At 49.9% G+C, this 25,389-nt stretch overlaps 1 protein-coding gene across 5 annotated transcripts in view; it reads right to left on the bottom strand.

The window, feature by feature from the left end:
- Positions 1-5,759: 5,759 nt before the first annotated feature.
- The window catches only part of LOC127052467 (adhesion G protein-coupled receptor E2-like), a 227,137-nt gene continuing 207,507 nt past the window's right edge, over positions 5,760-25,389 (bottom strand). For 2 of the 5 annotated variants that reach the window (XM_050956160.1, XM_050956161.1), the window contains 14 exons: positions 23,946-24,119; positions 23,632-23,708; positions 22,979-23,086; positions 22,190-22,367; positions 21,548-21,667; positions 19,438-19,634; positions 16,095-16,265; positions 12,217-12,414; positions 11,242-11,477; positions 10,118-10,184; positions 9,097-9,188; positions 7,524-7,723; positions 7,006-7,110; positions 5,760-6,260 (listed from right to left, as the gene is read on the bottom strand). In XM_050956160.1, coding sequence (XP_050812117.1) covers positions 5,983-6,260; positions 7,006-7,110; positions 7,524-7,723; positions 9,097-9,188; positions 10,118-10,184; positions 11,242-11,477; positions 12,217-12,414; positions 16,095-16,265; positions 19,438-19,634; positions 21,548-21,667; positions 22,190-22,367; positions 22,979-23,086; positions 23,632-23,708; positions 23,946-24,119 — 2,201 coding nt within the window. In that variant the 3' untranslated portion in view covers positions 5,760-5,982. Of the gene's footprint in view, positions 6,261-7,005; positions 7,111-7,523; positions 7,724-9,096; positions 9,189-10,117; positions 10,185-11,241; positions 11,478-12,216; positions 12,415-16,094; positions 16,266-19,437; positions 19,635-21,547; positions 21,668-22,189; positions 22,368-22,978; positions 23,087-23,631; positions 23,709-23,945; positions 24,120-25,389 lie in introns of those variants that run through there. The other 3 variants (XM_050956163.1, XM_050956162.1, XR_007774755.1) reach the window with 3 other exon arrangements.

The following is a 25,389-nucleotide window of genomic DNA, read 5'->3' as shown; positions in this document are numbered from 1 at the left end:
GCTGCAGAATCTTGCTTCTTTAGCTCTGGAGGTGCCAGGTTCAATCCCAGAGGAGTTGGCCAAGGTGGCAGCCATCAGATAAATGAGGGACTGTCTGGGCTTCCAGTCTCCGTGCATCTCAGATGAGCTTCCTTTAGGAGCCTTATTAAATGACTGCATGTGTGAATGTCTCATGGCAGAGCCTGCCTCACAAAATGGCCTATCCTCTATTCACTAGTTCCACTTTGGCCCCCGTTTACTCCTGGCTTTCTGATCAGAGAATGCTTTTCAAACTTGGAGTGACTAACTCATTGCTTAAGCATCCCCCATTGACTTCAGTGGAGTGACACCTGCTTTTCTAATAGTCCATGCCTATTGAAAAGATCTCAGGGCTGGTCTGCATGGTAAAGTTTTACCAGTAGAAGCCAAAATGCAAATGTAAAGTGATATAGTAATATCAGTGTAACCTTCTGTGTAGACACATTTATTCCAAGATGTGTCTTTTCAGTTTGTCACTGGGTCAGTTTATACCAGAAAAAGAGTGATCAGGATTGGGGATTATGCCAATATAACTATACCAGTAGAACTCTCCCATGTAGACAAGGCCTCAGTCTCTCTTTGGACTGAATGGGGCCCTCCTGCCAGTGTGACTCAGCAGTAATTACCCTGCATTGAAACACCGGGGTTTAGTGCCCAAGTTGAGCAACTCAGCAGAAGAGTCCAGCATTTCTAAACCGGGCTGTCACGGGGCTCACTCACCGCTAGGGCACCTCCTCCTGGCTGCTCTGAGGATTAGCTCCATCCAGGTCTGATGCCCCCTTCCTTTGTTTGCTCTGACCACAGCCCCTCTCACTCTCTAGGATGCAGCAAGCTCCCTGTGCGTGACTTGGCTGCGCCTTCTTCGTAGCTTAGTCCTCCAGCCAGGTCACATGTATTCCCCTGCTATGGGTAGCAAAGTCTCGCCAGGCCATCCTCTAACCTAAGACTGTGCCACTTCCCCCATGGCAGATAGGGGAACACAAGCCTGCCCGCTTCCCAGGCTCCAGAACAAGGATTCTATGTCCAGCAAGCAGAGTCTCCTTACTCCCTAGCTCAACTCAAACTCCCAGCAGGTAACTACAGGCTACTTCTCCTACAGCCCTTTCTGGGCTCAGCTTTCTAGCTTTGTCGCTGCCTACACCTGCACAGCTGAACTTCATCTGCCATTAGGGTGGCCAGCTAATCCTCCCCCAGATGCAGCCTACTAAGTTAATGAGCCCCTTCCAGGCTACCTTACTCCCTTCAGGTGAAGTGTGGAGTGAACAGTCCATCACAAGGGTAAGTCTACACTGCAATAAAAAAAAAAATGCACCAAGCCTCAGAGCCTGGGCAGCTGACTCAGGCTCATGCGATTCAGCCTGTGGGGCTAAAAATTACAGTATAGATACTCAGGCTGGAGCCCAGGCTCTGAAACCCTTCCCTCATGCAGGGTCTTAGAGCCCAGGCTTGAACTCGAGTCCAAACATCTATACTGCAATTTTAAAGCTCTGCAGCCCAAGCCGTTCAAGCCTAAGTTAACTGCCTCAGGCCAGCCACTGCTGTGCTGTGGATCTTTAATTACAGTGCCCATAGGGTCTGCCAGCCTGGGATAGTTTATGTGCTGAGTTCAGCATTCAGTTTGTTCTCAGAGCTCCTGCTGTCTGTTACTCCACCTGTGCTCCCCCATTGGGCTCTTCTTGTTTCTGTCATCTTAAACAACAATTGCCTCTGAAGTATTTTATAGCTCTTTGCAAACAAGTTTCTGTGCATGGGAAAACAGTAACACCCCATTCTGTTACACCAGTGACATCACTGGGGTTATGCTAGTAGAACTAGGGGAGGAATTTGGCCCCAGACCATATTTTAAACACTACATGATCTGAGTCCAATATTGGGCTTTTGTGGGAGGGGGTGGGCTGAGGACCAGAAGGTCTGGATATATTTTGTTATCTCCATTATATCTGCAGTTGTTTAGTTATTTATCAGGCTGCAGTGGGCTGGCATCAGTCTCCAGGAACTCGAGCAAATGGCTCAGAACAGGACTCACTGGCCATCTCTGACAAGATCAGCATGTAACAGGTTTGAGCAGGATCAAGGAAATTGTCTCCAGGCTGAAAGGCACCTCAGAGTTGCATCATCAAGCATCCCAGACAAGGACTTCCCAGTCCCTCTGTATATCAGGGTTCGGGCTTCAGAGTCGTATGCATAGCCATAGATGAGAACTGTGACAATATAGTGGTCACCGTCAGCGATGGATTACCAACCATCGGGGCGGGGTGATGACAATTGTCTGGATTGTTTATTCTTGTAACAGGCAATTAGCGTGTGGGATGGGTTCCTGTTCAGGCTCGGTTCAAAAAAATCATGAAGATTTCAAGCTAAAGCCAAACCCTGTGAAGCTTGTCTACCTCCGTCTTTTATGCTCAGCACGGTGGGCTCATTGTTTCTTTTATAAGAGGATACCCCTCTAGTATGACATTACCTGCAGCAACCTGCCCAGTGTGCCTGATGTTGTCTTTGTCATCAACAGGATGCAGTTTCCTCTGATTCCTTTGGCCTGTGCAAACCAGGCAGGAGAGGAAACCTTTCCCCAAGCAGTGCAAGAGCGCAAAGGGGCACTGTACCACTGGGACATTAACAAGCAGTGAGTGCGGCGATTCCTCATGCAATCAATGGCAGTACGATTGTATTTTAACCATTAGTAAGGTTGCAGTAACCTGCAATGATGTCTCTGAGGACACTCTGCCTGGTCTGTAGTTGGTGACATAGATATATTAAAAAATAAATAAAGCATCAGTAGTTTAGAATTTGTTAAAGACACATTGGTTTATATGCAAAGTAAGCAATAGAACAGTTTATACAGCCAGAGGCTGATACCCTCGCACTGAGTAGCACCTTAGTCTTGTAATGGTATATTTCCCTAATCTGAACCTTAGAGTCCAAAAGTTGGGGTACCAGCATGAATTCCTCTAAGCTTAATTACCTGCTTAGATTCTGTAGTGCTGCCACCAACCAGGACTTGGAGTGCCTGGTAAACTCTGGTCCCCCCAAAACCTTCCCAGGGGACCCCCAAGACCCAAACCCCTTGAGTCTTACAACAAAGGGAAATAAACCATTCTCCCTCCCTCCTTTCTTCCTCCCAGATCCTTCCCGCCCTGGGTACACTAGGAGATCACCGTGATTCAACCTTCTTGAATCACAACACAGAGAAATCAGGTTTTTTCTCCCCCTCTCTTCTTTCTCCCTGTTAAGTACAGACTCAGTTCCCTTGAGCCTCAACAAGGGGAAAAAATCAAACAGGTCTCAAAAAGCAAAAAACTTTTAATAAAAAGAAAGAAAAAAAGTAAAAATTGTCTCTGTAATTTAGATGGTAAAAGTTACAGGGTCTTTCAGCTTATAGACACTAAAAAGAAGCCTCCCCCCAGCAATATACAATTTAAAATACTTCCAGCAAAATACACATTTGCAAATACAGAAACAATCAAACGAGTATAACTGCCTTTCCTACTTAATACTCACTATTCTGATTATATAAGAGACTGTAGCAGGGAGATTGGCAAGAAACCTGGTTGCACGTCTAGTCCCTTCCAGGACCCAGAGAGAACAACAAAAAAACCAAACAAAGGTTTCTCTCCACCAAGATTTGAAAGTATCTTGTTTCCTGATTGGTCCTCTGGTCAGGTGTTTTTGGTTCCCTGTTTGTTAACCCTTTACAGGTAAAAGAGACATTAACCCTTAACTATCTGTTTATGACAAGTCTCTAAGCAGATGCACGGAAGTCCATGGGCTGGATCCTCACCAGTTGTCAATCACCAACTCTCCATTGAAGTCAAGGGAGTGAAGCCACCTTTCGTCACCTGAGAATCTGGCCATATGTTAGATGCTATTATCCACCTTTTGCACATGGGGAACTGAGGGGCAGAAGGGCTAAAGCCCAGATTGTTAAAGGTATTCAGGCATTGTTCTGTTCAGCACTGCAATGCCTAATTCATTTTCAAAAGCAATTTAGGAATTAAGTTAGGGGCTTAATTCCCTTTAAAAATCTGGCCTTGAGTGACTTGCCCAAGGTCACACAGAAAATCTGTGTGGAGCGCCAGGCCCTGAACCCAGCTTCCCCAGGTAGTACATCAGGGCCCTAATCGCTGGACCAGCCTTCCTTAGCAAGATGATTGCTGAAGTAAGGCAGACCCTGCAGATCGTTATTTAAAGTATGTAGAGGAATTGGTTCCCCACCTCCGCATTCTTGACTCTCCTTTTCCCTTCTCAGGCGCTGCCCCCACCAGCAGCCTGACACCCTCCAACCCAGCAGCTCCTACAGCTACCCACTTCCAAATCTGAGTGGTGTTGCAACTTGGCCTGCAGGGTCACATCACCACTCAGGTTTGGCCTTGCCAAAAAGTGTTCAAGCAATGGCCCAGTTGGCCCTCCCAGGCTCCATGGCCTATGATGTAAGCTGCTATTCATCATCATAACCAGATCCATAATGGTCTATATTCCATATAGAAAAACTACATCAAGAGAACATTAATGCTGCTCAGCTAAGCACTCTAAAGTCAGGGAATGGCAAAGTTAAGACTGAACATGCAACCTTAACTCTGACACCTTCTGTCTAAACATTATCTGTATAAGACAATCTTTAATCACATGATCACAAATAGTAGAAATAGCGTATTATACCATATTTTTTGCTCAAACTTTCCAGAATAATTTAGCGGGCCTGGAAAATTTTAGCCCCAAAAGTAAAAGTTTCAGAAAAGGAAACGTTTAAAATTATGAATGAACACTTGAAAACAGGGGCTTGGAATGGAAACACTTGGGCAACCTTATCTGTGGCTCCATCTCTAGCTGTAATACAAAGAGAAACTCACTGACAATACAATCTGTGGGTGAATTCCCGCCACACTCAAGCCAATGGGGGTTTTGTCATTGACATCAATGAAGCCAGGTTTCCACCTTAAGTTTCTATCACCAGCCAACATAGTATCTGGGTCCTAGATTCATGCCTGACTAGTACAAAGGAATCTGTATTGCAGTGAGAATGATACAGGATTGCATAAAACAAAGAACAAAAGATGGGCTAAGATGAACCCCTGGATCTCTCACACCCTTCCAAATGCCAAGATGTTGAAAAAAAACAAATCTGAATCCAAATTTTGGGCCTTGAGGCCAGCCTCTAGATCAGGAGTGGGCAACCCGGGGACCGCATCCAGCTCTTCAGATGTTTTAATCCAGCCCTCGAGCTCCTTCTGGGGAGCGGAGTCCGGGGTTTATCCAGCTCCAGCTCTCCAGCAGGGGAGCAAGGTCAGGGAGTTGCCCTGCTCTGTGCATGCCATGTCTCTGTGCAGCTCCTGGAAGCAGTTGCATGTCTCCCTTCTGGCTCCTACGCGTAGGGGCAGCCAAGGGGCTCCACACATTGCTCCCACCCCAAGCACTGCCCCTGAAGCTCCCATTGGCCGGGAGCCATGGCCAATGGGAGCTGCAGGGGTGACACCTGCAGACAGGGCAGAGCACAGAGCTGCCTGGCTGTGCCTCCATGTAGGAGCTGCAGGGAGGACATGCCACTGCTTCCAAGAGCTGCTTGAGGTAAATGCCGCCTGGAGCCTGCACCCCTGACCCCCTCCCATGCCCCAGCCCTAATCCCTCTCCTGCCCTCTGAACCCCTCCTACACTCCCAATCCCTCATCCCCAGCTCCAGCCCAGAGCCCACTCCCCCAGCCAGAGCCCTCACCCCCTCCCACACCCCAACCCCCAATTTTGTGAGCATTCATGGCCCGCCATACAATTTCTATACCCAGATGTGGCCCTCGGGCCAAAAAGTTTGCCCATCCCTGCTCTAGATCCTAGTATAGAATCAGTTTCAGGATAAGGCTCAAACAAGGCACAAACTGGGCCACTGGGTGAATTGGTTCAATTACATTTTGAAGCTCCAACCTGAGCCTTCCTTAAGGCAAACCTGAACTGAACGCAGGGGGAAGGGCTTGGAGATCAGGATTTCATAGGTCTGGTCTCCTGAAGTATCGTAGTTTTGCCTGGTGGCTCAGAATCCACCAGTTTATGGCTTTGTTGCTTGTGGGCTTGTGAATAGAGACATTCTTTGGTGACACAGCAGGAGCATTTAATGAGACTGTGCCAACCCCTTTCCTCTGCATCTGGGACCAGGAGAGGAGAACAACGTGGAAAATCCATAAAGAGAGGCCAGGCAACAGAGATCAATCCCTCCCCACCTTCTTCAGGTAGGATGGGACAGCGTTTTGCTGAGGATCCTGGAACAGAAAGAAAAGGAAGCAAAGCATGAATCAGGCACTGGAAATAGACGTCTTGAGTGCAGGGCCAGCCTTACACATCAGCAGCCCAAGGTGGACATCAAAGCGGGCGAATCTGGTTATTAAATGATAACGCTCTGTAGGTATCCTCTGCCATTAAAAACCCTCTGGTGACAATCAGTCTGCCGGCTAGAGATTGTCAGACATTTTTAAATGCGCAAAAATTTGTCCACATTTTTTTCTGGCAAAAAATTGGCACTTTTTTTTTCTTTTGCAAAAATGTGGCGTAATATTTTTGACAAAAAATTGGCACAATTTAGTTTTGGTGGAAAGGTAGCAAAAAATTGGCACCAAAAATGCGTCAAAACACTTTGCCAACATTTGTGACAGTTGGGGGTTTTTTTATACCAACTTCCTGAGCGGTCTCAACACTTCAAAAATTCAAAATGTTGGGGACAATTTTTCTTTAAAACCTTTGCAAAATGTTGTTTCTCACTTTCCTCCCGATGGCCTAACCCAATTGGTTTTACCACAAAGAGGGCAAAACCTAGGGCTCAGCATTACCAGTGTGGAACTCTGCCCTCGACAAAGAGACTTGATGTATGGATAGTGTGAGCGTTGGCGCTGCTTGCAATACCTTATCGACGGAGCTAATTAAAGTGAAAGCAAGGGACAGAGTTTGGAGGGTCGAGGTTAGTACATTGCTGCTCACGCTGTGCAGCCATGCATTTCAATTCTCTCTTACCGCGGCCGTGCTGGAGGGGAGAGCAGACATAGTAATATTGGAAGGTGAAGGTTCTTCCTTTGACTGTCGAAGCCTGGTAAATAATTTCCAATACTCCTCTCTCACCTGAGGGTTGAAAATCCCCCATCACTTACAGAGTCTGAGCAGGGATGTAAACACAAGTCCCTGACCACACCTTGACATATTAAATCCCACAAACACACACCAATCAATCCCAGTGTGCTGGCCAAATTCCAGTGCAGGCAATTCCATTCCCCGGACCAGGTCTTCAGCTGATGTTTGACTCCAAAGGCGTTATCCCAAATACCCCCACAGAGGATCCATCCTAGCTGTTCTGGCGCTAAAGAGTTGTGCTGTGTTGCTGTATGCTGCTAAACAGCTACCATGCTTTGCCCCAGAGGTGGCTGCATTTCAGCACCCTACTGCTCTCCCTTCCCCTCCCCTTTTCCACTCCCTTCATTTCTTTCTTTCCCCTACCCCTTTGCGACCCCCAGTAAAAGCTCAAACCCAGCCCACACCGGCTGCCCATAGGCTGGGGGCAGGCATCACCTTTCTGTTGAGCAGGCAGTGCACCACGAAGATGAAGGTTCCCAGCAGGCTGTTGGTGATGGTGAACAGGTACCCCATCACCGTGGCCAACGAGCCGAACTGGAAGGTGCCCAGCCCCCACGTGAGGCCCAGGACTAAGAGATGAGCCAGGGCTTTAAAAGTCAGTGACCTAAAATGCGGGGCAAAACAACAGTGTAATGGCCACTGGGATATTGGCACTGGCAGGGAGAGCAGTGGGACTGGGACATGAGGGCAGAATCTCCCTCCTAGTTTTCATTTCCAATCCCTTGAAAACGTAACCCCCACACTCAGTGAAGAGCAAGAAAGAGGTTACCACCAGCCCCAGGAGTGGAGTGTGTATAGGAGGCAGCACGGCCTAGTGCATACAGCATCTGACTGGGACTGGGTTCTATTCCCGGCTCTGGCACTGGTCTGCTGCATGACCTTGGGCAAGTCACAGCCTTTCTCTGTGCCTCAGTTTCTCCACCTTTAAAGCTAGCGATAATGATCCTGACCTCCCCCTTGTGAAGCACTTTGAGATCTACAGATGGAAAGTGCTAAAAAAGAGTGAAGTATTATTACAGGAGGCAATGAGGACAATAGACTAACCTGTGCCAGGGGCCAGGAGGGTGGTTAAAATGTCAGAGGCAGCAGGGGAGGAAGGTAGGTCTTGTGGCTAAGGCACAGGACTTGAACTCAGATGGTCTGGGTTCAAGTCCTGTTTCAGCCACAGACTCCCTGTGGGCAAATCCTGTGATTGCTCCATGCTAGAGTGACCAGCTGTCCAGTTTTCGACCGGAACATCCGGTTGAAAAGAGCTCCTGGAGGCTCCTGTCAGCACCGCTGACCGGGCCATTGACTGTCCAGTTGGCAGCGGCATGCAGGTTCTGGGAAGTAGCCGGCATGTTCCCGCTCTGGCTCCTACACATAGGGGCAGCTGGGGGGCTCTGCGCATTGGCCCTGTCCCAAGCGTTGCCCCCGCAACTACCATTGGCCAGGAACCAGAGCCGCCTGGCTACGCCTCCACATGGGAGTCAGAGGGGAGACATGCTGCTGCTTCTAGGAGATGCTAGAGGTAAGTGCTGCCCAAAACCTGTACTCCTGACCCCCTCCTGGGCTCCAATCCCCAGGCCAGAGCCCACTCCTGCACTCTGAACCTCTCAGACCTACTCCCACCCCAGAAGCTCGCACCCTCAGCCAGAGCTCTCACCCCTTCCCACACCCCAGCCCCCTGAGCCAGCCCAGTGAAAATGAGAAAATGAGTGAGGGTGGGGAAAGCGAGAGACAGAGGGAGGGGAGATGGAGTGAGCAGGGGGTGGGGCATCAGATAATGGGTGGGGCAAAGGTGTTCAGTTTTGTGTGAGAAGAAAGTTGGCAACCCCATTCCATGCCTCAGTTTCCCTATCTGGGACTAGGTGAGTAGTATTTCCTCCACCGTCCAGAGGTGTTGAGAGGCTAAAACTGTTAGTTCATCTGTGAGGTATTCAGCCACTATCATGACAGGGCCCACATAATAACCTATTTCCCCTCCAGGAATCTTGCCTGGTGTTCCTCACAGTAGACAGCTCTGCATTGAGGGAGGAAAGATGCTCTCGCAAAAGCTTCAGAGTAAGGCAGAAAAACACTAAATTTATCTGTAAAGAGAAAAACCAAAGGAGTCCCTTGTACATTTCATTTCAACCTCAGGCTCCAGAGCCCCACCTAGTGTAAATCAGCCTAGCGCCTGACCGAACTGTAACCAAGTTCCACCAGCTGAGGATCTGGCCCATGGGATGGACAATTAAATTGGACTCTGGGGTTGGAATTAGTTTTGGCCGGTGGTTCGAGATGGCCTAGTGTCCCAGAGAAATGCCTTACGGCTGACCTGCAGCCCCAGCACTTTGCTGCTCCAGTCCCCAGGCCTTGTGCTGATCGATGATATACGTGAGGACCCTAAACGGGCCAGGAAATTTTCTGGACCGTGAGAATATTGAACATCAATGAATGTCAAAAACACATGGTGATGCCTGATTCCCCTCTCACTCAGCCTGGTGTAAACCAGGAGTAACTCCATTGGGCCTGTTTCTCCACTCCCTGAGGCCAGGATAAATCAGGAGAAACTACACTGAAGACAATGGAGGGAAACGGGTGTGAGGAGAATAAGGCCCACTCTGTGGCTCAGATGGCTCTGAACAATGTTGTTCTTTATGTTCTAGATGGCCCATCCCCCCAACTCCCCCACACCATAGGCAATAGATCTCCTTAGGAGGTTTGTCTCTCTGGGGTGTCTGTCACTGCTAGCCTCACTGAGGATGTGTAGGGGCCAGGGCTCTGGAATTATGCCAGCTGCTCCTCGGGGGGCTGCCATTCCCAAAATGGGGTAGCCATGCATTCATTTGGCAAAATCTCCTTGGTCAGGTCGGGTTGTACGCTTTCAGCCTCCAGACCAAGGATGCCTCAGACCCACCTCTTCCTAGTGACTCTGGTCTGGGCCCCATCTCTTTGGTGTTCCCATCTATGAGAGATTCTATCACAGCCCTCTGGTTCTGCTGCTCTGGGAAACCCAAGACCCTGCGGTACCCACCACAACCACGGCGCAGACAGGCCCAAGGAAATTCCATCTAAAACCGTTATCAGGATTGAGCCAGCAGCTATGAAGAAAGAGAGAAAGGCCATCAGCAGAACCCTGACAAGACCTGTACGGCCTGCATTTACTACCTCTGCACCACTGCCGTGTGAGCTGGTGCACCGGCATTGCCAGGTATGACCCCATCCTCCAGTTCCGCTAATAGACCCACAAGTGGAATCAGGTCAGACTTCAGGATAACAGGGTTCAAAAACGGGACAGTTTAAAGGCTGAGACTGAAAGAGGAAGATCCAGTTCTATTTGGTCACCAGGACTTGGAACAGAGCAATGGGTATATCGGTTTCAGGAGTTATTGGTCCTCAAGCAGCACCCAACAGAGATGGGTAGTAACCAACGGAAACCAAGGAATATATTGTTATAGAGACTATGGAAGTCTGCCTAGGGAGAAGAGTCAGGGGCTTCCATATGTGGAGAGAACCCCAAGCCTGGATTCAGACTGGGAGGCTGAGAGCTGTGGGGAAAGATGTAGGTAGAGGCCCAGGCTGGGACTTGGAAGGAAGAGGGTAGAGGTCTGGGATTTGGGGTGAGCTTGGGTAGTGTTAGGGGCATGCAGGATCGAATGTCTCCACACAGGGTATTTACAACCCACGTGGACTGTAAGATGTGCAGTGCATTATCTGCTTCCTGTTTACACTCTCCATCAGCCCACTCTCTGTAAACAAGACTCATAGAAATGTAGGGCTGGAAAGTGCCTTAAGAAGTCATCTAATCCAGCCCCCCACAGAGAGGAAGGATTAGGATACAGCAAGCAGAAGAGGAAACCTGCCGAGAGCAATTGTAACATGCTAGCTAAATGTGTTGTGTCCCCACCACCACCACGCAGTGGCTGGTCCACATAGAGAATAAGAGCCTACTATTGCTCCCAGCTAATGGAGTTGATCCTTTAGCTCAAGTGGTAGAGGCCTGGGCTTTTGCCCTGAAGGACTAAGATGAGTTGCCACTGCTGATCTAAGGCAGGGGTCTTTACACAGTCAGTGTGAATGGAATTCACCCCAGTGCCTGGAGGATGCACAAGTCTCTCCACACTGAGAAAAAGCTCCCCCTTGTCACACAGGACTTACTGATAAGGAGTTCCATAGCTGCTGGGTGCGCTGGTTGCAGACGTGATCACAATCACTGCTGGGAGTCCGTAGCCAAAGACGTACATGCATTTTCTTGTGCATCTGACCGTGCCTGCATAATTTTTCACCTTCAGATTCCTGACAATGAGGTACAGGTTCACCGCTTCCAGAAACATCCAGGCAAAGCAAGCCAGGAAGAGGTAATGCAGCAAGCCGGCGGTGATGGAACACATGAGCTGGAGGAGGAATGGAAAGTCAGTCCAGGGTTATTTGACAAGATGAGCTTTCTTCCTGCCTTAGGAGGGTGCATCTAGATTATGGCCAGGCAAACGCTTAGGGTGAGAAACTGAAACTGACCCTAAGTCTGTCAAACACCTGGCGTGAGAAGCACTGCCCCAGCTCAATGCTGCATTATAGGTACAGCCAGTGGAAATCTGGGGATCTTGTCTCAGCGGGGTCAGAGCAGGCTTTGGCTTTGTTTCATACCTGCTGAGATTTGCACTGGGATGGAATCAGTTCCAGCCGGATCCAAATATCAGCTTAGATTCAACGAAATCAGCCCAGTGGTGGGGTTGGAAGGAAGCCTCTAACCTGGGGCAACTGGGTGTGAGTTAGATTATTGAGGTTTTACCCAGCAAAGGTCGCAGTTACAATGGGTCACAGAATCATAGAACCATAGGGGTAGAAGGGACCGCAAGGGTCATCTAGTCTAACTCCTGCTATGATGCAGAATTTGTTTTGTCTAAAATCATCCCTAGGTGGTGCAGTCTCTACTGCAGTCCATTGACCTGATTATCCTCTCACTCACCCTGGCGTAAACAGGAGTAACTCCACTGAAATAGCAGAGCAAAAATGGGAGCAGAATCCGGCCCATTTGGGAGTCAGCCCAACATATGTGAGATCCCAACGCAGGTAGGTGAAGAAACCATGACTGGAGCTGTGAACAGTGCCTGGAGAATTCTACACCTACTGTACCTTGTTGTAAGTCTTGTCTATGCCCACTATGAAGAGGAGATCAGCCAAGAAGAGGCATATGCTGAGCTGCAGGTGGAGGAAGGTGCTGCTAGTGTTACGGATGGGGTGGCAGAAGAGGAAGGTGACAATAGCCACGATGAGACAGATCAGGGAGATGATGAGCCCGGTTTGGCTGATAACAAAGAGGGCAAAATCCACCTGCAACACAGAACAGCTGAAGTCAGGGCCATGGGTTGCTTCCCACTCACCTGCACCCTGCTAAGCAGGGCCTTTGGGGCTTCTAGTCTGTCTGGGAACTATACCTTTCCTATCGCATCATGCTGGTTTTAGGTCCTTGAGCAATTTAGCAATCTCACCTTCTAGGCCAGTGGTTTTCAAACTGTGGGTCGTGACCCAGCCCTGGGTCATGGAATGGAAGGCACTGGGTCGCATCGAATCTGGTCAGCATTACAAACTGGGCCGTTAAAAGTCCCATCGGCCGTGCTGTCTGGCTAAGGCAGGCTAGTTCCTATCTGTTCTGACACCACGCTGTGCCCTAGAAGAGGCCAGCAGCAGGTCCAGCTCCTAGGTGGGAGGGCTATGGGGCTCCACGTGCTGCCCTCGCCCCAAGCACTGCCTTTGCACTCCCATTGGCCAAGAAATGGCCAATGGGAGCTGGGGGGGTGGTGCCTGCAGGCAAGAACCACGCAGAGCCACTTGCACACCTCCACCTAGGAGCCAGACCTGCTTCTGGCCACTTCCAGGAAGCCTGCCTTAGCACCCCTGCTGTGCCGCTAATGGGAGCTGCTGCAGGTAAGCCTGCACCTCACCCCCGTGCCCCAATCCCCTACCTCAGCCCTGAGTGCCCCCTCGAAACCCAAAGCCCCATCCTGCACCCCAAAGCCCTCATCCCCAGCCCCACCCTAGAGGCTCTGCACCCCCAGCCCAGAGCCTGGACCCCCTCCTGCACCTCAATCCCCTGCCCCAGCCCTGAGCCCTCTCCCACACCCTGAAGCTCTCATCCTCAGCTCTGTTGGGTCACGGGCATCAACAATTTTCTTCAACTGTGTTGCCAGAAAAATTTTTTGAAAACCACTCTTCTAGTGGCTGCCCAAAGCGTGTGTAAAGGGCCTGGTATAACGGTGGCCACAGACATTTTCCTTTAGCTAAAGCAGCAGAGGCCTGGGTGTTTGGAGCTGAAGTTCTAGTGGCTTGATTTTCGAGATGCCTTCCACTCAAGAGGCAGCCGCATTTCAGAGGCCAGAGAAGCAATTCCTCTACACACGCTGCATAAGACACATGAGAATTGCTGTAAACTGCCCCAACCCTATTTCTGCTATATTAGCATGATGGCCATGATGGAAATTCAGTGGATTCTCCTGTGACACTGACTGTCTTGGGTGGATTAGCTTGACATTTTATTATGACCCAAGACTAGAGAAGCAAGACTAGACTGTACACTGGACTGGCTCATTTTACAGTAGTTTGCGAAAGCCCCTTTGGAGAGAAAGTCATTAGTTCAGTTTATCCAGTGAGTTAATTACAATTCATTTATAGGCCTGGATCCTCAGTGGGTGTAAATGGGCACAATTCTGACTTCAATGGAGCTATGTTGATTACGCCAGTTGAGGATCTAGCCTATAGGTTGGTTGGTTAGTTTTTTTTTGTTTGTTTTTTTGTTTTTTTTATTAATTAATTAATTAATTGATTAATTAATTAATTAAGATATAATGAGAAATGGCAAGGGATTTTTCTGGATTATTAGATGCAGTATTTTCTCTGCCATCCTGATGAGCATCGCCCTTCCCTCCTGTAACATGTTAACTAGGGTGACCAGATAGCAAGTGTGAAAAATCAAGATGGGGTGGGGGGTAATAGGCACCTATATAACAAAAATCTACAAATATCGAGACTGTCCCTATAAAATCGGGACATCTGGTCACGCTAATGTTAACTGCCTTCAAAGGAAGGGAATTGTTTGTCTTTTCCCTAGATTTGCTTGTCTCCTCATTTGCTTGCTTTGAATTTGCCAAAGCAACAGCGCCCCCTAGTGGAAAGATGCACAACATCCTACAAGCTGGCCTGTACTTCCAATATGTCTAGCTGTCAGTGTTTAAAGTTATAACCCTAATGTAAAATAGAGGTTGATGATCTCTTGGTTATTGCTATAGTCTTTAACCAGCAGTCTGATCACTGGATCACCAATTAAAGTTGTGCCAAATTGACAGGTTGGGCACAGACTGGAGAAAGCTACAGGGCTAATCAAGCCATTAGTCCAGAAAATAGAAAAGTGCAGGTGGTGGTGGGGGACGGGATATGACATGAAACCAAATCCTACACTTTTAGAGTCAGAGCCAGAAAAGATCTCTAAAAGGGGAAATACCTTTGTGCCCCTGCCCTTGGTTGAGTGAGCTAAGGAGTGTATGGTCTCCAAGCCATTTGTGGCTAGAAATGAGACAGGAGTGGAATAATGCCCTGTCACAAACCCCAATACTAAAAAACAGAATTTCAGGTTCATGGCAACATGGAGTTGTTTTTAACTATACCTTATACAAAGAAAATTGCTCATGTTTTTAGATTTTCAAGGCGTATAGGATTAAAGGTGCCCAGAATGGGTCTTCTTATCTGCTGATCATCACCTCCACTAAAGTGGCGGTCTACGCAGAAATGGTGCTATGTTTAGCATCTCTGTGACCCTATTAAACATGCTGCTCAGTGGACGGGTCAAAAGAAATATTTGTCTAACTCCCGGTCCTGCAAACTCAGCTTGGGGTCAGAGCATCTAGCTGGGTTCCTTCTGCAGTGTGCATCATTCACAGCAAAGATTCCACAACTGGAATCTATTGACCAGTTCTGCTGATTCTGCATGAGTAACATGCAAATCTAGCCGCACTGGCTCAGTAGGGTTAACAGTAAAACAATCTTATTTTCGTCAGCAAAGAGGAAGACGCAGCAGCAAAGAGGAATTTATATTACAACAGCACCCAGAAGCCCTCACTAAGATCAGAGCCCATTGTGCTGGTGATGTAAGAGACAATCCTTCCTCCCAAGTCCTCTATCTGAGCTAGAGGACAACACTGTTTTGTGAGTCAGTGGTACTAGGGTGGGTGAGCCCAGAGGAGTCTGGGTTGTAAATATCGAATTCTGTCAGTCCAAACTCTCAGACTCTACAGAAAGGGTCCAAGATCTCCAAGACAGAAGGAAACTCGTAGTGATGTTTGCATGGCAATGCTAGGTGTGTGGGGTGCAGTGGAGATTGGGTTTGACAGGAATGAATGCAGGTTTGGATTTCTGCCGCTGAGGCCTGATCCTGCTGTCCCTGGGGAAAAGAAAAGACATCAGTTGAGATGGGCTGGAGCTGTTGTTGCTGCCGCTACTGTTAAAGTCTGATCCTGTTTATGCAGCAGAGACAGCTACGAACAATGGAGGGACTGCCCAAGGCACATGGCAGGTCAGAGCTGAGTCATGTGGGCTGAGGAGTTTCACTGGCTGCAGATGCAGGGTCTAGGAGATTGGTTTTTCAGCCTGTGTATGTTGGAGGTAGAAAGCCCCAAGAAACAGTTGTCAGCGTGACTCTGAGAGGCAGCAGAGAGACAGAACTCCTTGGGCACAAAGCTCGCTGGAGTGGCAGGCGTGGAGATTTATAAGCCAGAAAACTGCCTGTTCTTTGTTTGTTCTGTGTTCAGGAAAATAGGTCTTTGTGTACATGTTTTGTATATAAACAAGATTACACCAAAGTACAGACCTGTGCAGTAGCATCAATTTCTCCACCCCGCAAGACCCTGAGTATTGGCCAACTGCTTGGCCAAAGGGACATCATTATGCATAGTGGGGAGCCCAGCATCCCATGCACTGACACTTTCAGAGACACTTGATTTCAAGCCCAAAGCCCCAAATACCTCAATGACACCAGGCGCCATCAGCACCGCAAAGCTGGCCAGGTAGCGACAGCTGCACCGCGTGTGAGTGACATTGGAGTGAAGGTGCTGACAGCCCTGAGGGGACCACACACCATCCTGGCCTGCAGAGTTCCAGTGGACGCAGATGGCCCTATCCAGCAGAGTCTTGTCCTGCAAGAATTTGCAATCATGGATAGAAAGGGGGTTCAGACCATATGAAGCAACAGCAGAGCCTTTAACAGCAAATCAACCCAGGGATGAGTTCTGAGCTCATGGATTCACTCAAGGAGGTGGTGATTAGTATCAAGCAGGAGTTTTCTCTCTCCCCACCATGCTCTGCATCACAAAAACAGCTAGACTCATCAGGAAGGATGCTGCATTTGACGGACACATGGGCTGAATTGCTACAGCCAGTCATGTGTCCCTGGGATCTTCTGATGTTTGGTCTTTCATAGATCTCAGGGGATGAGAGCCCATGGGACCAGTCCTCCGCTAATTTCAGGGAGCAGAAATAATGGACTGGCATAAAATACCCTTAAGACCCATATCTTGGCACTCTACTACAGCAATGGTGCCAAACTGTTACTGTTATTATTAATAATACATATTTTATAGCACCATCAATAATTATTTTTATCCAAGGACTTTAAATGAAGGTCAGTTGGATTAATCTGATTTTACAGATGGGGAAACTGAGGAACAGAGCAGTTAAGTAATTTGTCCAAGTTCACTCAGCAAATTCACAGAAGACCCTGGAGTAGAATCCGCATCCCAAGAGCGCCAGTCTGAAATCTTGCTTTTTATATTCCCTACTGCCTGGTAGATACATACAGGGTCCCTGCCCCAAAGAGCTTAACATGCAAGAGGAGACAAAATGAGGGATATGGACAAACACCAGGGGGAGGAAAGGTGATGGGAAGGCAAGGTTAATTCATCCAATGGCATCAGCTGAGCTACACCAGGATGAATTTGAGTCTTAGCAGGGCCAGTGCAACCATTTAGGCAAACTAGGCGGTTGCCTAGGGCACCGAGATTTGGGGGTGCCAAAAAGCGCCCCAAAATTTTTTTTTAAATGGTCAGGCAGCCGCTGCTGCTGGGACAGAGAGGGAGTCTGAGCTGCCCGCGGCAGCCAGCAGCCCAGGGTGTCCCCTGGGTCAGGGCGCCCCCGTGGCAGCCGGCAGCCGGCAGCCCAGGGGGTTCCCCGGGTCAGTGCGCCGCCGCGGCAGCCGGCAGCCCAGGGGGTTCCCCGGGTCAGCGCGCCAGCAGGGCCGCCCAGAGAGGGGGACAAGAGGGGCAATTTGCCCCAGGCCCCGCAGGGGCCCCCATGAGAGATTTTTGAAGCCCCTGGAGCGGGGTCCTTCACTCGCTCCGGGAGCCCCGGAAAACACTCGTGGGGCCAGGGCCCCTGGAGCTTCTTCTGCTCCCGGTCCTCGCTGGCGGGGGGTCCTTCCGCTCCAGGGCGGAAGGACCCCCCGCTGGTGAATTACCGCCGAAGCGGGACCCGCTGCCGACATGCAGCCCGGTCTTCGGCAGTAATTTTGCAGCCGGGGGGCCCTTCCACTCTGGGACCAGTTGCTGAAGTGCTCTGGAGACCTGCGGCGGGGGCCCTCCACCACAGAATTACCGCTGAAGACCCGGCTGCACTTCAGCAGCTGGTCCCGCTTCGGCGGCAATTCGGCGGTGGGGGGGCCCCGTGGCAGGTCTCCGGGGCACTTCGGTGGCGGGTCCCGGAGCGGAAGGGCCCCCCGCCACCAAATTACCACCAAAGCGGGGGCCCCCTGCTGCCGAAGACCCCAGGCCCCCAGAATCCTCAGGGCTGCCCTGGTGCCCCGTTGGCAACCCAGGGAGGTCCCCTGGGTCAGCACGCCGCTGCCGGCAGCCGCCAGCCCAAGGGTTCCACTGCGCAGTCCTGCTTGGAGAGGACACAGAGCAGAGGTGAGCTGGGGTGGGGAGGTACTGCAGGGGTCCTCAGGCCAGGGGGTGGGTAGCTGCCACGGGGACAGGCGGCACACTTCAGGGCGGGGGGGGCGGGGAGCTGCTGTAGGGCTGGGGGGGGTCGCAAAGTGGAAGTTTCGCCTAGGGCGCGAAACTTCCTTGCACCGGCCCTGAGTCTTAGTATTCAGCCCAGAGAGGTTACAAATATTCATTGCAAGAAATGGGCCCAAGGCGCAGCTTTTGGGGATGGAGCCTAAAACTTGGGGAGTTTTGGTCCAGGCTTTGGTTTTGGCCCCTCCTCTAGAATTGGGATTGTTCAATGATGGATCATGACCAAGCAAAATTAAATGAACCCAACCCAATGGGAGCCCGCACCTCTCCCTCCCCCCGAAAACCCACTGCAAAGAGAATGAAAACATCCACTTGCTCATAGGTTCCTGGGGATGAGGAGGCCAGGGAGGGGGAGAGACACTGAGAGGCTGGATTGGGAGAGAGGGCTGGGTGTGCTGATCCTATCCCTGTCCATGTCAGGCCAGCAGCCCCCCAGGAAACAGAGGAGCCAGGCAGCAGCCTCCGTGGGCCTGTGATACAGTTCAAGGAGTGAGGCGGTGACCTCACAGAAGCCTAGGGCAGCTGGGCAGCACCGTGGGATACAGGGATGCAGCAGTGACTGCACAAAGGCCAGTGGCAGGCGGAGCTCTGTGCTTAGCCACAGACTAAATTAAACTGTGAGTCTGATGGTGCCCTTCCCCCAGCTCCTGCCACGCTGCTGGGATCCCAGGTGCTTCCATGCCAAGCAGAGGGTATCCCAGGACACAACTTGCCAATGGGATCCTATGACCTGCAGTGCCACGCCAGTGGGATCCCATGGCTGGCCATCCCTGCCATTTCCAGGGGGAGCCACGGTGAACACATCATCGTATGATACTTCCCCAGTATCCTCCCCCCTCTCTGAGCCTTTCACCACCACAGGGCATGAGGCCAGGAAGCCAGAGATTCTTGGGGTTGCCACCTGTCCAGGTTTCCCCAGGATTTGCCCCCTTTTGAGGCAGCTGCCCTGGGAGATCTATAAGGGCACTCGGTGCACACGGCCAGCTGCCCAGTGGTATGGGCACAGCATCATCCCATGTGTCCTGGTTTTTTGTACCTGAGAGGTGGCAAACCCATTACCACCACTCTGGCTGAACTGCTGCAGCATCTAAAGCTGGGCCCAAGTCATGGAGTTCTGATCTAGATGCGAATCCAGCTCCAAAACTCCCTGAGGGCTCTCAGAGACCCAGGGTCATGGTTTGGGTCTTTAAGGACTGACATACTCTGCAGGGGACCATAACAGACAAGATGGGTTGATAACAGACTCTTTTCCCCAACTCATGCTGTTACATATTGAGGACACACATTGTTGACCCACCTCGAGGTGCCGGAAAGTGAGGTTGATGGGACTGGAAGGTTTCTTCTTCCAGGTGCTGGTGGAGGCACTCACCACTCTGGAGTTCACGTGAACCTGTTCTGGTCTTGCCTCGCTCTCTCGATTTTCATCCTGCAAAAATCTCCCTCCCAGTAGGGACTCCAGCCCCACATAGGAGATAAAAGCAACAGCAGCAGAACCTGCAAGCAGCAAAGGGGGGGGGGTGGAACAGCTTAGGGGCAGATGGTAGGGCTGGTTGGGGAGTTTTGTTTTCTTCCTGCAAAAAATTGTGAAGAAAATGACTCTTTCCCCCCACAGTTTCCTTCAATTTTTTGTGGGTTTTTTTTGTCAAAAAAGGAAAAATTTTCCAACAACAACTGACATTTTTTGCTCAAGATGCCATTTTATCAAAAAAGCTATTTTCTGCAGGAAAAAAAATGTTTCCACCAGCTTCCAGAGAATGGGTGAACCAACAGATAAAAATGATTTCCTGGACATGTTGCTTAAGGCAGATAGCACAGAGCCCAGCTCTGCAAGGTGCCCACAAATGTCACTAACTTCAGGGGGACACTCAGCTTGTGGCTATCCTAAACCTCTGAGTTACAGAAGCCAGGAGGGGAAGACAGGGGTTGATTTCTCCAAATTGCCCAGTTTGTTACACTCCCTGTGAAGCTCTGGCATTGGCCACTGTCAGTGACAGGATACTGGGCTAGATGGAACATTGGTCTGATGCAGCATGGCCTTTCTTATGTTAACAGGTCTGGGGTCAAATAAAATCGGATTGGCCAATATTCACAAACCGTAAGACCAGAAGGGACCATTAGATCTTCAAGTCTGAGCTGGCCAGAGAATTCCACCCTGTTATTCCTGTACTGAGCCCAATCACTTGGGTCTGGCTAAAACATCTCTTCTAGAAAGGCAGCCATCTGGATCTATCAAGAGATGAGAAATCCACCACTTCCCTTGGCAGTTTGAACCAGTGGCTAATGGTCCTCTGTTAAAAATCTGTGCTTTGTTTCTAATTTGAATGCGCCCGGCTTCAACTTCCAGCTGTTTGTTCTTGCCAGGCCTTTCTCTGCTAGGTTTAATGGTTTAAAAGCCTCTCCACTGTCTGGGATTGACTGTTGATCAAGCCCATATGACATTCCTGCCCACACAGCGAACTTTGAAAGTGCCCACTGAGTCCTTACTTGGGCAAACTTGCCTTGACCTCAGTGCCTGAGGAAGTGCTGAGTTAAAAACACAGTGGGGAATGTTAGGGCTTGATCCTATAAGAACAGGAAGAAAGAGCCTTTTAAGGAATGCAAGACCTGGGCCTGACCCTGAGAAATCAGTGAGAGCTGAGGGTGCTGAGCAGGGTCAGGGCCCTTTGTCGGTGCATTAATCGCTGAGACGCTTGTTTAGAAAACTGGCCTATGAGGAAAAATTGTGAATATTTAGTTCAGAGAGGAGAAGGCTGAGAGGGGAACCTGATAAAAGTCTTTCAGTACATACAAGATTGTTATACAGAGGATGGTGATCAATTATTCTCCAGCTCCACTGAGGGCAGGACAGGAAGGATTCAGCTTTTGCAGCCAGGGAGCTTCAGGTCAGAAATTAGGAAAGTCTGTTTAACTCTAAGGATGGCTCAGCACTGGAATGGGTGACCTAGGGAGGTTGTGGAATCCCCATCATTGCGGGGGGGTTAAGAACAGGTTGGACAAACACCTGTCAGGGCTGGTCTAGGTATATTTCATCCTGCCTCCATGTGGAGGGATGGACTAGGTGACCTCTTGAGGTCACTTCCAGCCCTACATTTCTCTGCTTCTGTGATTTCATTATTAGAGGACTCGCACAGCATGGCTGGTTCCCACACTACGGGCTGGATTCTGCCCCTTTACTCATACGGGATCAAACTCTCTGTTGTCAACCCATTGAAGACAACGGATAGTAAATTGCTCCCCAAGGAGTCCTGCTGACCTCATGGCGCCATTCACAGAGTAAGGGCCAACTTGCCACAGGCAAGTTACTACTCCATGAGGGTGCTAGTTTTATATTCATGAGCCCTAAACTACAAGGCCCCGGAGACTAATGTAGTTATGATCAGTGGGTTGCAGGGATGTCTCCATGATACCTTCCATGTCACCATCAGTAACGGCAGTGCAGTGAATATCCATCCTGTCTTCGTGAGCACGGAATCCAAGTACCTCGCTCTGCAGACTACAGTTCTCATTGGTGAGCTTCGTCTGAATCGCTGAAAGGTGCCGAGAGAAAGGGGCTTGGGTAACTCAGTATTTCTCATGCACATTTATTAGCTGTATTACAGTAGCACCCAGAGGCCCCCAGTTAGGGATCAGGGCCCCACTCTACTGGGTGTTGAACAGACATGTAGGAGGAGACAGTACCTGCCCCAGTGCTCTTACAATCAAAGGAACTTCAATGGCAATCTCTCTGTTCATGGAGCACCCTCAAGGGATCCTGTCAAAAAGCTAGTTCCTGTCTTCTCTGGGCAACTCCAGCCTCTAAATCCACACCTGGATCCAGGGCTGAGTGTAGAGCCTCTTGAGAATCACAGAATCATAGACTATCAGTGTTGGAAGGGACCTCAGGAGGTCATCTAGTCCCACCCCCTGCTCAAAGCAGGACCAATCCCCAGACTGATCTTTAATCATAACCCTGTACTGAAGACCCCAAAAAGCTGGGGGTAAGTGGTTAAAAACCTGGCCCCCAACACCTACGTGAATTTCATGGCTCGGGCCCAGTCTTTACTTCTTACCCATTAGCTTGGTGGTCGCAGTCTGGGTTTGGTTCTCCGGAGAGGTGAGGGCAGCTGTCACTGCGGCTGACCCCAAACTCTGCAGAAGCAGCGTCGCAGCAGAAGCGACTTCCTCCTTGCTTTCGAGGCTCCAGAGGGAGCTGTCAGCAAGGACTTGTTCGAAGGACGCTGCTGTCTCCTAGAGGGTTCGGGGATCAGACCCTGCATCATGACTGTTTGGAAAGTCTCCCGCTTTCCCCTGCATTTCAACGGGGCCTACGTTCCCTCTATCCAGCTCCATGCACTTAAGTGTGGAACTCCTGGTGAGAAGCAGTGGCTGTGTGGTGGGTTGCAGCCCAATGATTTCTGTGGCCTTTGGGATCAGGCCCTAGGAGACGATTCAAGTACTTACGGAGCTACCAAAACAGTGAAGGATAGTCCAAAAATCTGTGTGGAAAATCCATGCAGATGCAAAGGCAGACAGACAGACTAACAAGGACTGTCTTGTCGAGTGATAGCCACCCCTGTGCAGACCAGAACAAGGGTTGTTTAAGTCTCTTATAAATCCTACAGGATGTAAGTGACATATACGCCTTTTTCTGGCCCTCCGCACAGGGATAAATTAGATGTCAATGAGAGTTAGGCATTCAATACCTTTGAGGCTCTGGGCCGTTGTTCCTAAAGTGGTGTGCTACAAGAGGGGTCTAAACAGACTCAGCCTGTGTCAGTCAGGGAACTACACCAGTCCTGGTAGAGACCTGGGGTCCCAGTGTTAAAGGTGGGTCTCTCTAACTATGGAACGTTTCTGACCTCTAGCGAAGTGGTCAAGCTGACGTTCTCACAGGCAGGTGTCAGGAGGCTGAGGGTGGAATTGACCAGCGAACAGAACGAGCTGTTTTTCCTATTATCCAAGTTAATCTGGGAAACCACAAGAGATAAAACACATCATTAGGGTTCATCTGGGGAGCAAAGGCCAGTCGTGCACAGTGTCCCAGAACATAATCTAGTGTAAATCAATATAATTGCATGAAAACCAGTGGAGCTACACTGATTTACACCAGCAGAAGGCATACAATACCTTTAATGTAAGAACTGCATTGCTCATACATTTGATACAATCCCTTCTATCTCATCTCGGCAGGGCAGGAAACCCCTGGGAATTATCATCAATGCTCATTGTTGACACTTAAAATAGAGGATAACAATCCCTAGCTCTTCTATAGCACTATTCATCAATAGATCTCAAAGGAGGTCAGCATCATTCGCCTATTTTGCAGAGGGGGAAACTGAGGCATGGGGCGGTGCAGTAACTTGTCCAAGGTCAGCCAGTAGGCCAGTGTCAGAGCAAGAAACATACCTCAGCTCTTGTGAGTCCCACACTGGCGTTTTATCCATGCGTGTGTCCTCCAGTGCTATTTTCACATCCATGGAACAATGCTAACTCCCTGACATTGCTAACTTACCTGCTGTGATCCATTCAAACACATCTTCACGTAGTCATTTTCTCTCGCAAAAGCTGACCGGCAGTGAAGGGGGATATCTGTTCAGGGGAAGAACAGGGTGAGACCATTTGTCCTCGTTACAATGTGCAGCACAAATGCAGCTTGATTTTTGGTTTTGTTCACTGCTAACACCCTGGAGCCAAATTTAGGGTCCTGTGTCCTTAAGTGATGCCTGGACTTGTGCTGGCCCTCTGCACGGAGATGAATTCCACCCTGAATGGAGACCCTTGGATGAAAGACGCTGCAGAAAGACACAGTACTGGTGTGACACTTACCCTCACATCTGGACTCACTGGTACCAAGGAAAGGCTCTTTTCCAGAGATGGACCTGAACCAGTCTTCACAGATGCAGTGAGAGATGTTATAGGGAACTGCACTGGGGCCACAGTCTACGCTGGGGTCGCTGCCACTCCCACTATATAGATCTTCCAAAGCATCAAAAGGAAAATCTGGAACAATAAAAAGCCACCCGTTTCAGTACAACTGTCAGGTTCTGCTGGCCCTGTCTCTCAGGCACTGGATCAGACTCCGATGGGGAGGAATTGGTGGAGAAGCCAGCAGCGGCAGGGAATCACCCGCAGCACCAGTGATTGGGGACTGCTAGAGCTCATGATATATGCATCCCAACTGGCTATGCACTACCTAGGACAATTGGAGACTCTTTCCAATGGGCTTTGGATCAGGCCCTCACGGAGTTAAACAGAGGTAGAGGAGACTTGATTAGAGGCCAGGAGGGAAAGGCGTGCGTTCAGCTGGGAGATTCCAGGGGGCTTTCAACTGGTGGGAGCTGAGGGGAAGAAAGTTCTTGCAGTGTTAGTAGCCTGGTTCTGGAGCAAGCCAAAGAGGAGGCCAGCAGGAGATGAACAGGAATGAGGAGGGACTGGAGGAAGACGAGATCTGTGGGGCAGAGAAGGTCTAAAACACAACGAGCTGAACTCCAGCTGTGGAATTCCCCTGGTGCAGAGGAGCTCCGAGACCAGCTGCCCTTTCACCTGCAGTGCAGGGGGAAAGGAGAGGACATAGGCAGCATTCTGCTGTCCCTTGTCCCACTGGAGCAAGATTCCTGGCAGAGCTTGGGTGGGTGGAGGGCAATTTTGAGCTGGATCCTGAAAGGAACGGAGACCCAGTAGGAACAACGGAGGATAACGGCAATGTGGTCGCAGTTCATTGTGCTGCAGTGTGTTCTGCTCACACCAGGAGCTGGGCATGGAACAGAGGAGGAAGTTGCAAAGGAAGGGGTGTGAAGGCCCGGCTGAAGATTGCAGCAGAGCTGGACTCAAGATGGGCAGAGCAGAGGGGGCAGGACATGTGCACACACAGATGACGTGGGGGTAGGAGAGTCCAGAGTTAAGGATGGTGACTGGGACATGAGTGGTGGAAGATAATTATGATTAGGGGAAAAGACTTAGGGGAAGCAGCCTATCACCACTCCCTTAAAAGCCCTGAGGAGGAGGTACCTGATTTCGGTCAGGCTACCAAGCCATCAGAGGATGATGTAGGTAAGTGGGGGTGGGATCACCAACCACAAGCAAACACTCCCAAATCATAAGATTAATTGAAAAACGATGAGATTTTCCAAACTAATAAATGTTGGGTTATTTTTATTTGGCTGCTGACACTGCGTCACAATTATTGGGAGTGGACCACATCCACCCTGACTGAACTGGCCTTGTTAACACTGGTTCTCCATTTGTAAGGTAACTCCCTTCTATTCATGTG

The sequence above is a fragment of the Gopherus flavomarginatus genome, chromosome 5, assembly GCF_025201925.1.
Source record: "Gopherus flavomarginatus isolate rGopFla2 chromosome 5, rGopFla2.mat.asm, whole genome shotgun sequence".
Lineage (NCBI taxonomy): Eukaryota > Metazoa > Chordata > Testudines > Testudinidae > Gopherus > Gopherus flavomarginatus.
Note: the sequence above shows the minus strand (reverse complement) of the source record. Positions and strands in the feature narration are given on the sequence as shown.